Raw genomic sequence first — 17,678 nt, 5'->3', positions numbered from 1 at the left:
AATTACTTAATCGCGTTACACCCGGCTACATCCGTGTCAAAGAGAGCCCCGCTCGCGTTCGAAGGGAGTAACGTCTTTCTTTCTTTTTCATCGCTTTTACGTCCTTGCTGCATTATCCATTAAGTTCGGGGAAATTCCGCGATTTTGTATACGAGGCGTTAATTATAGCGCGATATTTGCGATATTTCCACGGGAAAGATCGTACGCTCAAATTAAAAGTGTCGTAACTTTGCGTTAAAAACGGATCGCAAAGAACGACGAGGGAAAAGATTAAACTATGAACGTTCGTTTCTCGATATTGCCCGGCGATAGTCATAGATGTGTGGCATTAGCGACAACTAACGATAACGGCAGGGTACGGTATAGTTGGAGGGTGCAGACAGTGACAAACCGCCTTGGCCCGCTGTGATTTCAGTTAATTGTCGGCACGGCCATTTCTCACTCCTCGGCTTCCGCTCGACGCGGGGCCGGGCGACGACGTTGTAAATATCCACGAAGGCCCATGAGAGAGACAGAGAGAAAGAGAGAGAGAGCAAAGGGCTAAAGGTGGAACGTCTTACTATGGCAGGCTTAAGCCTCTAACCTTGCGTCGCGTAAGCCGCTTCTTCCTTTTCTCGTATTCTTTTGTGAACGATCTCGTGCTCGACAGACCTCTTTCCTCCCTTTCAAAACCGAGGTATGAGTCTCGGATAATTTTTGCTGACGTGACATTTGTCTAACGGCGATATAAAATTAATTAATAATACGGTTCGTAGGAAATTATTTATATGTAAAATTATATGTGTGGCATCTGGTTAATCTCGGAATAAATATCTGATTATTCTCTTCAATCTTAGTGCTTGAATATTTTCCACCTCTTTGTTAAAATTTTTTATTCTTTTTAATTATTGGTAAAAGTTATATATATTTATATAGGACAGAATTTGTCTACCAAATAAACTATTAAATAATGTTGAGAAAAAATAAAATCCAATTCAAGTAGAAACTTTTTTAAAATATAAAAATGTTATATATATAAAAGACTCTACTCTTTCATGAGTCGGAGACAAGTTTGCGAGCTGTAAAAGGTCAAGGGAGCAAAGATTTAGATTGAGAAACATCGCGTATTATATCTCGGAGACGAAACTCGTCAACGTTTTTACGTAAAAGGGATTCGGGCCGATTACCACGATACGTTTCGGGTTAGAAGGTCCTTTGCGCGACTGTCCGCATCGAGATCGCCCTAGGAGAAAGGGGCGAGAGTGCGAAGGGCTGACCGACGAAGGGTGCAGAAACGAAAGGTGGAGGGCCACGAAAGTCGGAGTCGTCCGGGCAATCTTGTTTTGAGCTTCTAATAATACCCGACGTATCGGCTCTCGCTGGTATTTTTATGGCCCGGCCCAGGACATATGGACGCGTATCCATACATATGTGTGCCGCCATATATAACGGGCAAATAAAAAGGTAACAACGTAGCCCGGTGGACAAATAGCCTCCAGCCCCCGAAAACCGCCGATAGGCTAGCAACACCCACGCCTTCGACGATATAATGCGACGCCAAAACGTTTCGTCCTCTCTCTCCTTCTATCGTATCTGTGCGTATGTAACGTGGGCGCGTACGTGCGCACTTCTAAGCGAGGGTGGCCGAAGCATAAATCAAGTCGTCCACGTGTTACCGCGGATCGGATTCGCCGGATCGTTTTATCGCGCGTCGATGACTAACCAATCATTTTTGTCATTTTTGTAATTTGATTTATTAACTCGTCCACCGACATTTTTTTTCTCCCTCATACAACATTTGGATCCAGATGAGACAGATTCCTATTTATTTTGCAACGTTTTCGAAACTCGTCGAAATTATAATAATATAATAATAATTATGATAATAATCGGTGCATGCTAATTATTTAAAATTCATGTACTTTACAAACTTCTGCAATAATTCAATAATTATATAAATAACTTTGCGATTACATCATGTCTTCGTTTATCTAGAAAAAAATTGCAGTCGAGTCGGATTTAGAATTTTAGATAAGCTTTTATTTATATATATTATACTGGCAAATATATATGCTAAAAATAATATTAACAATACCGGTTATCTTCCAAGATTAAAAACGTGCTGATTACACGTCTATCTAAAAAAAAAATAAATAAACAGTATCATAAAAATAATAAAATTATTTTACGGAAATAAAAAACTAAAAATAGCATGTTTCTATGATAAAAAAGATGCGAATCCCTTTTATGCTGCCTTTATGACAACGAGCCACAGCATTATTGTATGTTTGAAATGCAAAGCCGCAATGATGGAAGCCGCTTGATTGACGCATATTCGGCACCTCCGCTTTGAAGAGTCCTCGAGGACGTTCTTAGTTATGTCGCGGCGAATTGGCGAGCATCGAGGGACGTGTTACACGCGAGAGGGCACGAAAAAGAAAAGACGGAGCGGCTCGTAAAACAACGTTTACCGAGTGTCTCGGCTGGTCGACCGCAGTTATTACGAACGAATATACGTCACGCGGTCGCGGCGTACGGGCTGATGGTGACAGTTCAATCCGAAGTTCGGCGTTCGGCGGTCAGGAACGCAGCCCGCAAAACCGCACGCGTGATTTCTGCCGCTCTTTGCGCCCCGCCGAATGACCGACCAACTGGTCCCCGCTGCCGCCCCTCGCCCTCGCTCCCTCCCTTTCAACCCTTCCGCGGAATGGCACGCGGAATGCCTTCGGAATGCCGGGGAAGAACATCCCGCAGCTACCTCCGATGTAAAAAGTACTGGCTCGTGATGTTTCCGACGTCATCCGGTTATTGAATTTATTTGAGGAATTATGTGACAGGCATCAAAGTGTATTCCAAGTGGCGCAAAAATCTGGACAACGTAATTTGAGAGAAAAAAATAATACGTTTCTAATTCATGTATCCCGGCAGTATTTGTATCTTCATTTTCGCACTATTCAAATTACGTTAAATTAATCTGAGTGCAATCATGTTATCCGGAGATATAGAACAACAACCCTCGTCATATCGATCAGTAAACCTAATTTAAACTGCCAGGACGCATTCAAATATCAATGCTGGTCGGTGCTATGCCTAGAATATATAATCGTTTATAGTTAGCCTAAGTTAAGGTTACATGTTAATCAGGAAAGTCCTGCGGCGTGCAAGATTGAAAGCAAATTTACCTAATTAAAAATCAACCTCAAGGATCAAAAAATTCTCGAGCATAATACTTTTAATGAAATTGCACATGATAAGAAAACTCCTTTTCATATCAATGATGAGGTATAAAATATTATCATTAATTATTTTTATAGAATCCAAACTTTGTCTCCAATCGTAGAATTTAATCAAATTTCTTCATCGATGAAAAGAAATTTTGAAAGCCCGTTTCGATGTCGCTGTAAAGAGCATTTGTTTCCATCGAATCGAACATTGCCTGTGTACTTATATCGCGCATAATTTACCTAATTAAAAATCAACCTCAAGGATAAAAAAATTCTCGAGCATAATACTTTTAACGAAATTGCACATGATAAGAAGACTCCTTTTCATATCAATGATGAAGTATAAAATATTATCATTAATTATTTGTATAGGACCCAAACTTTGTCTCCAATCGTTGCAGAATTTAACCAAATTTCTTCATCGATAAAAAGAAACTTTGAAAGCCCGTTTCGATATCGCTGTAAAAAGCATCTGGCTGCTTCCATCGAATCAAACGTTGCCTGTGTACTTATATCGCGCATAATTTACCTAATTAAAAATCAACCTCAAGGATAAAAAAATTCTCGAGCATAATACTTTTAACGAAATTGCACATGATAAGAAGACTCCTTTTCATATCAATGATGAGGTATAAAATATTATCATTAATTATTTGTATAGGACCCAAACTTTGTCTCGAATCGTTGCAGAATTTAACCAAATTTCTTCATCGATAAAAAGAAACTTTGAAAGCCCGTTTCGATGTCGCTGTAAAGAGCATCTGCTTCCATCGAATCGAACGTTGCCTGTGTACTTATATCGCGCATAATTTACCTAATTAAAAATCAACCTCAAGGATAAAAAAATTCTCGAGCATAATACTTTTAACGAAATTGCACATGATAAGAAGACTCCTTTTCATATCAATGATGAGGTATAAAATATTATCATTAATTATTTGTATAGGACCCAAACTTTGTCTCGAATCGTTGCAGAATTTAACCAAATTTCTTCATCGATGAAAAGAAATTTTGAAAGCCCGTTTCGATATCGCTGTAAAAAGCATCTGGCTGCTTCCATCGAATCAAACGTTGCCTGTGTACTTATATCGCGCATAATTTACCTAATTAAAAATCAACCTCAAGGATAAAAAAATTCTCGAGCATAATACTTTTAACGAAATTGCACATGATAAGAAGACTCCTTTTCATATCAATGATGAGGTATAAAATATTATCATTAATTATTTGTATAGGACCCAAACTTTGTCTCGAATCGTTGCAGAATTTAACCAAATTTCTTCATCGATAAAAAGAAACTTTGAAAGCCCGTTTCGATGTCGCTGTAAAGAGCATCTGCTTCCATCGAACGTTGCCTGTGTACTTATATCGCGCATAATTTACCTAATTAAAAATCAACCTCAAGGATAAAAAAATTCTCGAGCATAATACTTTTAACGAAATTACACATGATAAGAAAACTTTTCATATCAATGATGAGGTATAAAATATTATCATTAATTATTTTTATAGGACCCAAACTTTGTCTCGAATCGTTGCAGAATTTAACCAAATTTCTTCATCGATGAAAAGAAACTTTGAAAGCCCGTTTCGATGTCGCATCTGGCTACTTCCGCCGAATCGAACGTTGCCTGTGTACTTATATCGCGCATAAGATGACAGTTTCGATATTCCACGTGCAGACTATTTGCACGAACGTGGTCGCGCTCGACGGCGGCTTCGGGCCATCAGCGTCGCGGCGGGCACGAATTTTCTCGCAGAGGCCATCCTCTTCTCGCGATAGCCGGCTAAGCTCGACGCATACGTGAGCAGCCATTCGCTCCGCAGTTACACGTGAGTTGACGTTCCGAACGCGGAACGTTCGGCTCGTGACAGAAATTACTAAATGCCCGGGACCGGCCGCGGTGTACGTCGAGGGTACACGTGTGCGTCGCTGGATTTATACGTGTGTATATATCGCCGCCACTCGCAAATGGGACTGCGGGGGTGCGACGAGACGGAGAGAGAAAGACGGAGCGGGACGGGGGTTGACGAGCGGGAGAGGTGAGGGAGAGCGGGGAGAGAGGAGAGAAGAACGAAACGACGTGTGTGCGGCGCGAAGCCGCGGACACGGGTGAAACGAGGGTGAAGGATGAGGATGCGGGGGTGGCGCGCGCGAGCCTCGCGCGCATATTAATCTCCTCAACCGCACATCAGCCTCTCGCCGAATCTCGTTCGTTCGCGCACTTCATCTTCCGGTCCGCTAAACGCGGCTTGGGACGACATGGCGGTATCTAGGCGCGACGACGCCTGCGGCAAATTGGCAAACTGCGCAGTTTAACCCTCCTTCCTGGGCGACGTCCACCACGTTCCCGCGTCTCTCTTATGCTCTTGCCGCTCGTAAACGGGCCGCGTCGATCGTGGTAGACGCCAAGCCGGCGTAAATGACGCATGGACGTGATGAAATGCAGTTTTTCACGCGTTGAAAATAAAAATTTATTATTTGAGGAATATATATAAGTGAATTTTGTCAAGGATCTCGCTCGTTTTCTTTGCTAAGATGCACGATAAATATTTGTACAGTTCGATTTTATTCGAGTTTTTCAATTGGAATAAGCAATCCCATAGTAAAAATTTCACAACATTGGTAATAAAAATATATCGCCTTCATCCGATATGAAATATATTTTTCTCTTTTTATTATGAAAAGAGACATGTCACACACAATTGACGTGTCCGAAATAAAATTTTAATTAAATATATATATATATATATATATATATATATATATATACTATTACTGGATTTCATTAAGCTCGAAATTCGGTCAAATCCACTGCGAATCCAAATTAACCCTCTTCGTTATATTCATTACGAAATCTCGTGTTCATCAAGTTACACGAAATTGGCGGATTCCGTGTAAATTTTATATTCTTTTTTATATACATATATATATCACCACTTTAAATTTTTTAAAATTACTTTACAATTTAAAGGCCATAATATTATCATGCGAAAAAAGTTACCTAAACGCGCAAGAAATATCTCGCAAGTGAATCGACGTTCTTTTGCAAAAGATATCTCGCGATTGCAGTCGCAGACCACTCGATGAGAATAAAATTGACGACGCGTATTAAATGAATCGAATTAATATGTGGAGGGCTATGTAGCATAAATTTAAATCAATACTTTTAATTAAAATTACAGGGAAACTCTACTCCATCCGGCGGAATACATATGCCAAATATGTTGCATTAGCACCGAATTTCATTAAATTATGTTAAAGCCCAGTCGAATCCGCCGTGAATCATAAATTGAAATTAACGTCTTTGATTAAAATTATTTCGAGCTTTTACGTTCCATTGTGTTCTACGTAACTGATATGTAGAATTCGCTCGTAATATAGTCGAACCTATTGTATCTTTTTATTTGAATATAGATACAATATTGGAGTTCAAATAGGCAATCCAGTGAGAGAATTTAAACTTGCAAGATACCAATTATACGTGCATGTATGTGTGTATGGTGCTTACTTTGGCAGAAAATAATTTTTCTAATTACAAAAATGTATAATAAATATATAATAAGCATTTCATTATCTGTCACATTCTTTGCAATTAATAAAACAATATAATTCAACGAATAAGCGGCTCTAGTCAACAATTTTTATTTTTAATTGTTGAAAAAGAAAATCATTTTACGGAATAATAATAATCCCAATAGAGAGAGAAAAATTATATATTCCAGATAAAAGACCAGAAGAGAAACGTAACGATATACGGTTTTGGCGAACGCGAGTGTCTACGATCTCGACAGTCCCGATGACGTCGATGCCAACGTCAGGTGCATCCGGGCGCAGAAGCTCCGGTCGTCGCCGGATATAAACGAGTTCGTATACAGTATAGGAAGCTCCTCCCTCACCACGCCCAGAGCTTCACAAGGAATCTCGTCCTCCCACGTTACAGAGGAGGATACTTCTCTTTCTCTCTCTCTCTCTTCCTCTTCTACCTACGCTTCCTCTCTATTTCTATCTCTTTCCCTCTCATTCAGCCTTCAGCTCCTTCCGGTCTAGGAGGCGGAGCTTCTATTTCTAGCGGCAGCGAGAGCCAGATCGTTAAACGAGCATAGGAACGATGGGACAGAAGACGGAAGACGGAAGAGAGAATCACCAACACACGCACGAGAAGATCACTAAGCCCCCTCTCGCAAACGAGGTATCCTCGCTCCTCGGGGAGGATGAAGAGCGCAAGATACATCGACTAGGTAGATGGAAGGAAAAGGTAAACGATGGTTCCACATGGAGATCGTGGTAGTCAAAAAAGGAGTCGTCGACCTGACAGCGAGATAACAAATGCACAGGGTTACGTATTTATAGTACACCTGAAGTAGAAATGTGTTTCCGCGTGTTTTATCGCTCGTGATATACAAAGATTAATTACGTAAAGTGAGTTTTCAAGAAATAAAAAATTTCTGATTCCCCAGATTCCATTAATATGTCAGAAATTTATTTCTTTTATTAACATATTAATAGGGAAAAGAAGTTTCGTTTTAGTTATCGTATCTCTTCGCTCGCGAAAATTTTACTTTTTTAAACGTTGGAATATTTTGCAGATCCTCCGCTATTCGTTAAAAATAAAAATACACCAATTGCAAAAGATAATTTAATAGTTTCCTATGGAATAAATCATTAAAAATTTAATATATCCGCCCTGGAACTCTACTCAGATAATTATTTCACGTTATTATGAACTCTAAAATAATCGATAATTAATATCAAAAATGAAAATAATGCCATCCACGTCATCATTAAAAATGAAAAATAATTATGATAACTTCAATCGCTTGGAAATCAATGCTCTCACAAGGGAAAAAATTAAGTCTACTATTTTAAGAATAAAACTCTACTATACCGTCTTTTTACGAATAGCATGTACAAATCGCGCAAGCTGGGCTCACACATACCCAAATATACAGAAAAAGAGAGAGAGAGAGAGAAAGAGGAAGAGAGACGAAGATCGTTTCTATTGCGCAAGAATGCAGGCGGAGGAGTCTTTAGGTGTCCAATGCACATGCAGCTGTTATATAGAGCTCGATCTGCGAGCTCCGCCTAGCTGGTTGCAGTCGGAAGGAGAAGAAGGAGAACAGCTGGTCTCTCAGTTATTTTACTCCGAGCTACGACACCGCCAATACTGCGCCACCTCTATTGCCCCTACTGTCCTCCCTCTCCAACCCTCAACCCGCTTCTTCCACCTTTCTACGACGACTGTGAGCTCGAGGAGGCGCGGCAAGTTTCACGTCGCCGCAGTTGCAGTTTTGCACCACTCGGTCCATGATGAATAGTGTTCTTCTTCCTCCCCTCGCTTCTTGCGAGGCTCTTTCCTTCATCTTACGCGAGTCTCCCCGAGCTAACTACCCTCGCAGGATCGATGACAGCTTCCCACTTGCTCTCTTTCTCTCCTTCTTCTTTCTTTCTCGATATTTTGATATCAAAAATTAATTTTTATCTCTTTTATATTTTATTTTATATTTTTTATATATTATTTAAAATTTTTGAGGATTTTATGTTTTTTATATTTTATTTTAAATTTTTGAGAAAAGTCGTTAGCTAAATAAATACGCTGATACATGTAATTGATGAGGAAAGTAAATGGAAGCGTATGATAAAGAAGCTTTTACAGCTTTCAAAGCAACCAAGCTCGGAATAAAACAATCTACATATATAAAATGATGTTATCTAATATTGTGCTAGACTATTCCACTGGATTCATGTTTGATTCCATTAGACATTATCGCGTCATTAAATTGATAGATAAGCCAAATTGATAGACAAGAATCGCGTCATTAAATTGATAGACAAGAAGTGGAGAAAATGGACTTTCAAGCAATAAAATACATCACAGCTATGCCGAGAAAATAAAACTCTTAAATCGAATCATTTACTTTTTCAATATCGGAGCACCAGTTTTGTTATCGCTTTCATCGGAAATAAAAAATCTCAGATATACAACATCGTTCGGTTATTCTCCCCGAAAGTGCATTCATGTCCCTTTTCCAGATTCCCGCGACTTCCTACGATTAATACAATATTATAATATTTCGTATCGCTCTAAAAATGCATAGGGATGAATTGTTTTTTCGTAAACAAAGGAGACCGATGCGATGGCGCGTTTTTTTCCGCAGCATTCAGCTTTTAATTTTATTTTTGCGCGACGGTTATACGCCACCGCGAACTCCGCGCGGAAACGCGCTAGGTGCATATGAAACGCGATACTTTTGACGGGAATTTTTTTCCACGGTTTTGCTTTATTGTTCCGCGAGAGTGATTGGTAATTGGTCGCGTCGAGGTTGCGCGTCCGTTCGCAATGTCGTTCGCTCGCGAAACGCTCCCGTCGAATACAAACGAACGCGATGGACGCAACGCGACCCATAAGGCACACCGTGTTGGTCCTCCTCGTCAATGGAAAAAAAATGCAATTAAAAATTTGCCAAGTAATATGGGTCACAGACTGTCCGGTCGTCCATTTTTGCGCACTTCGATTCGAGCTAGTTGCAAGAGGGCACACAAGGTTACATACGTGCACAGTGTGTAATCGTTTGAATCTATGCTTGGAACTTGTGTATTGTTTAAAATTAAAAAAAAAAGAATTTTAAGGAATTTGAAGAAAAATAATTATTCAATTAATAAAAGTTTTAAAAAGATTGCAAAGTCAAAGTCGTTAGCCTTAGTCTTACTTGCAACTTTCTTCCTATTAATAAGTAATAATTTTTACATGATTCACTTCCAATATTTATTTCTTTTATCTTCAATTTTTTTGCATTACTTAATTTTTACATTTAATGATACAGATACACATTTCCAATTAACGAATTAAATGTCATACATGAAATTAATAATAAAAATGATTATCATTGTAAGCATAATGTTAAATAAAATATACTGCAAAATCAAATTTATATTCATAGAATCATATGACTCGCTGATTAAAAGCGTGCCAACGCGAAAAGTCGTATCTTAAAATAACAAAGAAACAAAATATCGAACGTGAGAGGAGGAACCAGAGGAATCATTTGTAATTCAATAATTCCAGTTCGTTTGTAATCCGGTAATCTATACTGCGGCTCGTTATTCCTGCATCATAATGAGTTTCGCGTTACTCGCCTTTTCTCGACGCGGACAGCTGGATAATCCGCAGTAACGAATTGTTGGTTCAACCATGGCCGATGCCGAGTTATCTGGGTCGCGATATGAGCAACGAAAAAAAATAATAATAATAACGAAACGCATATTATCGGTGAGCAAATCCCATTCAGCCCTTTTAAAAGTTGCTGCATCACCGAGATGATGTAACGATGCATCTTCGAAAAATCACGTAAACTGATATAGATATTATATTTTCACAAAAGCATAAAGAAATGTATGTGTTTGTGTATCCAAAAGTATAAATGTTACACAAATAAATTGAAAATCAAGAAAATATTCAAAAGTTTAAAATTTGTATAATATTATTTATGCACGACTTTGATTTTTCATAAATTTTCATACCTTTAAATTAATTTAATTTTAATTTTATCTTCAAGCTAAGATACTTTTATTTCGTAGTATGCTTTATATTGAAAATAATTTTATCGAAAAATATCATCGAATGGGATATATTCTTTTATCATCTTTTCGGGACTTTATGGCAATAATTTTCTCAGACTACGAGAAACCATTGATTCGCGGTTTGAAGTGCTTTCGTGGCACGTTTACACCGGATCTCAACGGTTGCCTAATGGTCCTCTCACGCAGCCACCGTAAAATAGAGAAATCATCGTAAAAGCGGCCAACGACGCCTAACCACCCTTCCATGTCGCCATCGAAGCCTCGGTAAACGGGCGAAATTTGATTACTAAATAATTCGTACGACGTGATAGTAAATCGTGGGTGCCAGCTCGCGGCTCGCTCTAAGAATACAAATGAGGGGAAACTTCTACGCACACATTGGCGAATGTGTTCGAGCATCACTCATTTGCGAGAAGGGAACATCCTTGAAAATACTGTAATTGTTTTAAAAAGTACGATAAAGTCATCTATATCCTATATTTTAATAATCGTCATCTATATACATTATATTTTAATAATCGTCATCTATATACACTATATTTTAATAATTTATTAGTAATAATAATCCAAAGATAGAATCTGAGAAAAATGATACCTAAAAAAAACCCTCATAATATTTATAAATTATGTAAATTGAAATTAAATTAATATTGAACCTCAAAATACAATATAATATTAATATTAATAATATAGCCACGTTTAATTTTACGACGAAAATTGTTTTTCCTTTATACCATTTTATGTATAAAATATATTGTTTTAAAATCAAACAAAATGAAATGGTGTCTGAAATATCTCATCGTAAAAACATCTTCCGCGTAAAAGAATTATATAATTTTCTATTGTTGTTATCTAATTATTAGATTCTAATAGATAAACCGAAGGGACATTAATTTTCAATCGATTTACTGCTATAGCAATTACGCACGTTACACGCAAATTCGATTTTATCCCGTTCGCTCGATTGCTTAACATAGTTGCAGCATCACGTCTGCGAGTATTTATACTATATCTCATTGGCGAAGTGGTACATCAATTCAGTACCAGCGACGTACGCGATGTTTCGTTAACGATAAACGTTATTGGCCAATAGTGATTTAGTGGCGGTCGGTGAAAATTCATTCCTATTAAAGAATGATTGACGTAACTGACGTTTATACGGGCTTTTACCCGTGACGTACGACAGAGTCGTAATGGTCGCTATGCTAACTATTTTCCTAAGAAGCAATAATTTACGCAATGCACGATGCAGCGTCCCGTTGCATGTATTAACCCTCTTGATGCTTTCATCATTTTTTTAATTTTTCGCTGATAGCAATGCATTCGCTTACGCATACGCTTACTGCGGAATATCACATTCTGATTTTTTATTTTATTTTATTATTTATATATAAAAGGATGAAAGAAGCTCTCCTTTACAAGTGTCGTATACTTCAATATTAATTAATTTTTCATGTTCTAAGATTTTATCATTAGCTTCTTCATTCCTTCTCACTGCCATATACATGCATATAATACTATAAAATCGCAGGTATAAATTTTTCTCGAACTCAGAAATATAATATTAACAAATAAGCCATGTAAGCAACTTTGCGCTTTGCTTGAAGGATCTCTATTTTGAATTTTTATTACGTGGACGAATCGAGCGGCGTGTGCGAAAATGATTCGCGAAAAATTGCGCGAACGTAAATATGCAAAACCGAAAAAACGATGTCATACATTCGCGGCGGGTTAAAAATCACGGCACTTCCGGTTTACGTTCGCCATTTCATGACCGTCATCCCTCGTCGAGACACGAGCGCGGCATTCCTATGTTATATTACTACCGCATATTTATGCGCGCGTAAAAAAATACACGCGCGGATAACGCGCTAATACAAGCGCGGCCCTTCGACCATTCGTGTGTCGCGCCCCTATGATGCATCATGCGCTTTTACGTGAATAAGTGCCTTTTTAAAACGACCGCGTATGTTGAAAACAAACCCTGATATATATGTGTATATATATATATATATATGTATATATATATATATATATATTTTATATTTTTTTTATTTTCGAAATTATCAATGATTTTTGATGACCCTTTATACCTTTTGGACTTTGTTCCGTAACTTTTCACATTACGTATCCATTTGATACGCGTGCAATTTTGGGGTGACGCCATGTAAAGATTGCAAATTCCGAAATGTAATTAAAAACGGCAATAACAATATAAAAAAACATAAAATAAAACACAGCGAGAAAAAAATTATATTTGTACGGCATTTTCCGAATGCGCGCGATGGTTCATCTCAGAGTTATTACAATAATATCTAAATATGTATATAAAAAAAAAATCAATCAATTTTTTCTGTTACATATTATTTTTCACGTATGACGTTTCAAATTATATTCCCATTTATTTCGTAAAATATGTCCGATATTATGTACAAAAAATCTAACGAAATCGATCTACAAATATACAAATATAAGGAGACGCGTTCTCTCTTTTTTTTTTTCCTCACTCGCTACATGTTACATGTTGATTCTTTTGCGCGGTTCGATTTGCATCTTTGACAAAACTGCAATTGTGCGATGCTGCCGTAGGTGCGAACGAGAGGAACGGAGAATGACAGGGGAATGAGAAGAGAGGAGGGAAGGAAAACATGGGTGCGCGGAAATACAGATATTTGCCAGGAAATTGATAACTCGAATAAACTCGTCGCAAAACATTCAAACAGGCTGCCAAACGGTACGATTGCACACTCCAACCCCCGGCTGCGAGCCAAACACCGCATATCCCTCCCTCGATAGAACGACTGTACATACGTTCGCGGGAGTGATGCGAGCACGACCGATACAATACACATATTACTTGTCCACCTGTATTCTCCACACCGGCGAACTGATTACGAACGGATTTGCTGGGCGATTTTATTTCGACCTTCGGTCGAAAGTTGCCGGCAGTTCAAACTGTGTTTATTACTAACGAGCGATTATGGAACTTGTCATGCCTTAAAATAATCAAATTGATGAATAAAAATGCCCCTTCGATGAAACGTATTTTCGTATAAAGGAAAACAATGTATCTATTATGGAAAAAAAAGAAGAATTACGATTTCGTATCTTTAATAATCATCACAATTGTGAAAAGATTTTATCTCGTAGAAATGTGTATCGTGTGTCTACCTAATAATAAAATTCCGAAACGATAATCATTATTGAAACGATGATAGTCGATTATAGCAACTTGTGGACGCAGTCAAACACACGCGCGTTACAAACGCGAGTCAATATTAACTCGATATTTTTGCCGCGCCATTAGAGTCAAATAAACGCAATGTAAATTGCACGATACAGTCGCGTATGGTTATTTGCCATAAATAGCGATGAAGCACGGGTGCGCGAGCGTATGTCAACCGCGTCTCACGTTATACGCGTCGTTCACGAAGCCGCTCAAAAAGGGCGCGAGTGTGTAATGAAAATACCGCACTATGTGGAGTATAAAATAGGTATGCGCGGCCAATTCGCATAATAGCGTCGACATTCGAGATATATCAAACAATATGTTAATAATGTATCCGGCACCGATTCGCGGCGATGGCGATAAATGGCGCATCGAAAGAGCTTCGAAATGAAAAGAGATTTAACAATTATCATGGATCTCGTTTTATAAAACATGAAACACAGAATAATCAGCGCGGAAGCGATTGTTGACTCTTCAAGAAATTTCAATAAAGCTACGTTTTTTTTTTTTTTTTATATAAAAAGAAATCGGCACGCGAGATACAGCATTCGCGCGCGCAATAATTTCCGTAATTAAAATTGACTTTTCGCAATTACACGAGTAATTTTCCGCAATGACTATTTCCTGCTGCGCGACGCAATACGGCGTGTATCGCCACAAAGTCGGTATCGACTAATTAGCAACGTGCTAACGTCGACATGAAGCGGTCAAAGGGCGTCGTTATCTCCGCGTCGAGGGATACGCGAAAATAAGAAAAAAAGAAAAGGAAAAACGGAGCCGTAGGGAGAGAGATTCTCCGTGTGTCTCCAACCCCTTTTCTCTTTCGCAATCAAACGAAAATTAGCCGATGAAAAGAGAGCGAACTGACCATTCGGCGCGCTTTTTCGCCGACGGTTAATTTGCACAGAGAGGAGCCAGAAATGTATAAAATTTCATCACAAAGATGCTTAACGCGCGGCCTGATTCTTTTTAAAGGGAAGAGAGAGAAGAAAAAGAAATATATGTATTGTTTATCTGTCATTTGTGATCAAAATGAGAAATCAGAGATAATTCCAAATTCTAAGTACAAGAAATACCAACCATTTTGTTCAAGATTATAAAGAATACTATACTTTTCTTGTAATAATAATTATTGTAAAATATGTATAAACTATTCCGAAACTCCCTATATTTAATGCTCAGCCGTAAAGTTATTTATAATTTATGTTATTTATAAATAATAGTTTATCCCGGTGTTCGAAGTCCGGAGAAAGAATAAAAAACAGCGGGCGGCGACGTCGCCGCCGAGGGAAAAATGGATGGCTCTATCTTTCGGCAATTAAGATAGCAAAGGAAAATAAACAAACGCGCGGCGGAAAGAGAGAGGACAAGAGGGTGGTCTTTCCGCGCGTTTTCCGGACTGTCCGTGGTGCAGCTGTTACGTCGCCAGGGGCTCAAATAAACGACTTAGGTAGATTAAGCATACAAATCTCGACGACTCGGCTCGTCGTGTAACCGGCCTTAACCCGCCCGTATGTCCGGGTCAACGTGAAAAAATATACGGAGCGTATACCCCGAGCGCCGGCGATTCGAGAAAGATTGTACTCTTGCACGCTTATCTCCCAAGATATATACCCGACGTATGTTTCGAAAATTTTAGATACGGCGTCGAGTTTATTCAGCGGGTAGAATGTTTAAAATCCGTATAGTATCTTGGAAATTACGATTATCATTGAAACTTTCTAATATAAATATCTCGAGGATATTCTAACATCTCCTCGAACGACGTTTCGTTAATATTTTAACGCGAGTAATGCCGTGCATGATGGATATTAATATTTTAGACACTAAAAAATGGATAAATGATCGACAAAAATAATCAAGCATCAGATGGCATATTATATATAATAGAATAATTTAAGTTATTAATTAATTAAACATTAATTAAAAATCATAATATGGCTTATCGTTAGATTGTACAAAGCATCATTGCGTCGATCATTAATCCCTCAAAAAGAAAGGCGAAAAACGTGCACAAGGATCATTCATCAGAGTCACTCACGTCTGTAGGGTCGTCCCTCCTCGGGGGTGGATCGCTCGGTGTTCTCGGACCCGGGTGTGGCGTTGGCATCACGATCCTCTTCATCGGGGGTTGCACCGCGGTTCGGCACGGAACCAGTTCCGGCGGTACCGGTGGGCGACCGACTCGCGGAACCAGCTGGGCTCTGCGGCCCGCCGACTTCCTGGCCGGCCGCGGCGACGGCGGCGGCCGCGGCGGCCGCCGCACCGGAAACGGACACCACCGCGCCCCCGCCCGCGCCCGGCAGGGACGTGGGCGAGAACATGTTCGACATGCTCGAGAGCGAGCCGATGCTGGGCAGGCCGCCGTTCCCCGGCACCGCGCCGTTCCCGGTCTCGACCTTGAGGCACTTGCTGGGGGGCGCGAACGCGGACGGCACCAGGGGCCGGAAGCCGCCGAAGGGTAGTCTATGGTCGAGCGGGTGCAGGAACTGCGGTGGCAGATGCAGCATGTGATGCAGCCCGTAGCCCAGCGACGCCGCCGTACTGAAGGGCACCTGTAAGTCCTTCGAATCGGTCACCTGAAACAAGCGCGAGAAATATAAAATTAATAAAGGATCGAAATAAAGAATTTAAAAAAAAAACGTTCCAATGTATACGTGAAAGTAAACAGAATAATAGACAAATTCGAGGAGTAAACAACATATGTATGTACAATATATTAGGTTGAAAAGTTGAACGCACACATGAGAATTTTAATAAATTTTATAATTTACACGATATTAATTTTGTACTATTCTTGTGATCTTTAAAATTTTCCTTATTAAAATCGTTTGTTATTTGCTTCTCGAGCTCTATTATTTTGTTAGTTAAACAATGCTAGTTCTGACATTTGGATGTTAATAAAAATGCCCACATATTAAATATTTATATACAGCTTAATTTTTTATCTTCGAATCACAAAAGCTTTATAAGGGTTAGTAAAGGAAACACATGAGTCGTAATAATTATTACAATTCATGTGTTTCTTTCACTAATATATTTTATAAAGAGAGAAGATTATAAGCTTTTCCATGATTAAATAATTCTCAATAGTTTTTAATTAATGTTTGTGGAATATTGGCGGATAGATAAAAAGTATATATGGAAATTAAAATTTTTTATCGACATAAACTATATATATGAATTTATATATTTTTCCAGATTATTAAATAATTATAGAAATAGATTTAGGTGGCATTTACTTATTGACATAATTTATATTAAATATCATATATATATATATTTATATTTATATTTAAATATTGAAAAAATAAAAATATAAAAATGTAAAATGGTTCAAATGTGATACAAATCAAATAAGAAGGCTAGGGCAAAGGAAGGCTAAGTTAAATAGAAAAAAAATGTAGAAAAACATAATATTATTAAAACAACTGAAGCAACTTTTTCTATTTGACTTTGAAAAGGACCTAGAGGCGGGGTCGGAACGTCGTCGACAGTACATTTTAAACATATACATATTTTTGCGTTTCTTATTGTATGTAAGATAAATATAACTTTACAAAATTTTCACTATAATATATTATTAATATCACACACCATTACTTGCGTTTTTGGTTCCTAGTCTTCTTTCGCTTCTTAAATATTAAAAATTCGTACGTGGTTT

At 38.4% G+C, this 17,678-nt stretch overlaps 1 protein-coding gene across 6 annotated transcripts in view; it reads right to left on the bottom strand.

The window, feature by feature from the left end:
* The window catches only part of LOC105249478 (E3 ubiquitin-protein ligase Rnf220), a 156,398-nt gene that overhangs the window by 131,936 nt on the left and 6,784 nt on the right, over positions 1-17,678 (bottom strand). For 5 of the 6 annotated variants that reach the window (XM_020027001.2, XM_025409294.1, XM_025409279.1 and 2 more), the window contains one exon: positions 16,056-16,593. In XM_020027001.2, coding sequence (XP_019882560.2) covers positions 16,056-16,524 — 469 coding nt within the window. In that variant the 5' untranslated portion in view covers positions 16,525-16,593. Of the gene's footprint in view, positions 1-16,055; positions 16,594-17,611; positions 17,668-17,678 lie in introns of those variants that run through there. The other variant, XM_025409299.1, reaches the window with a different exon arrangement.

Source organism: Camponotus floridanus, unplaced genomic scaffold (assembly GCF_003227725.1).
Source record: "Camponotus floridanus strain SB8 unplaced genomic scaffold, Cflo_v7.5 scaffold10, whole genome shotgun sequence".
Lineage (NCBI taxonomy): Eukaryota > Metazoa > Arthropoda > Insecta > Hymenoptera > Formicidae > Camponotus > Camponotus floridanus.
Note: the sequence above shows the minus strand (reverse complement) of the source record. Positions and strands in the feature narration are given on the sequence as shown.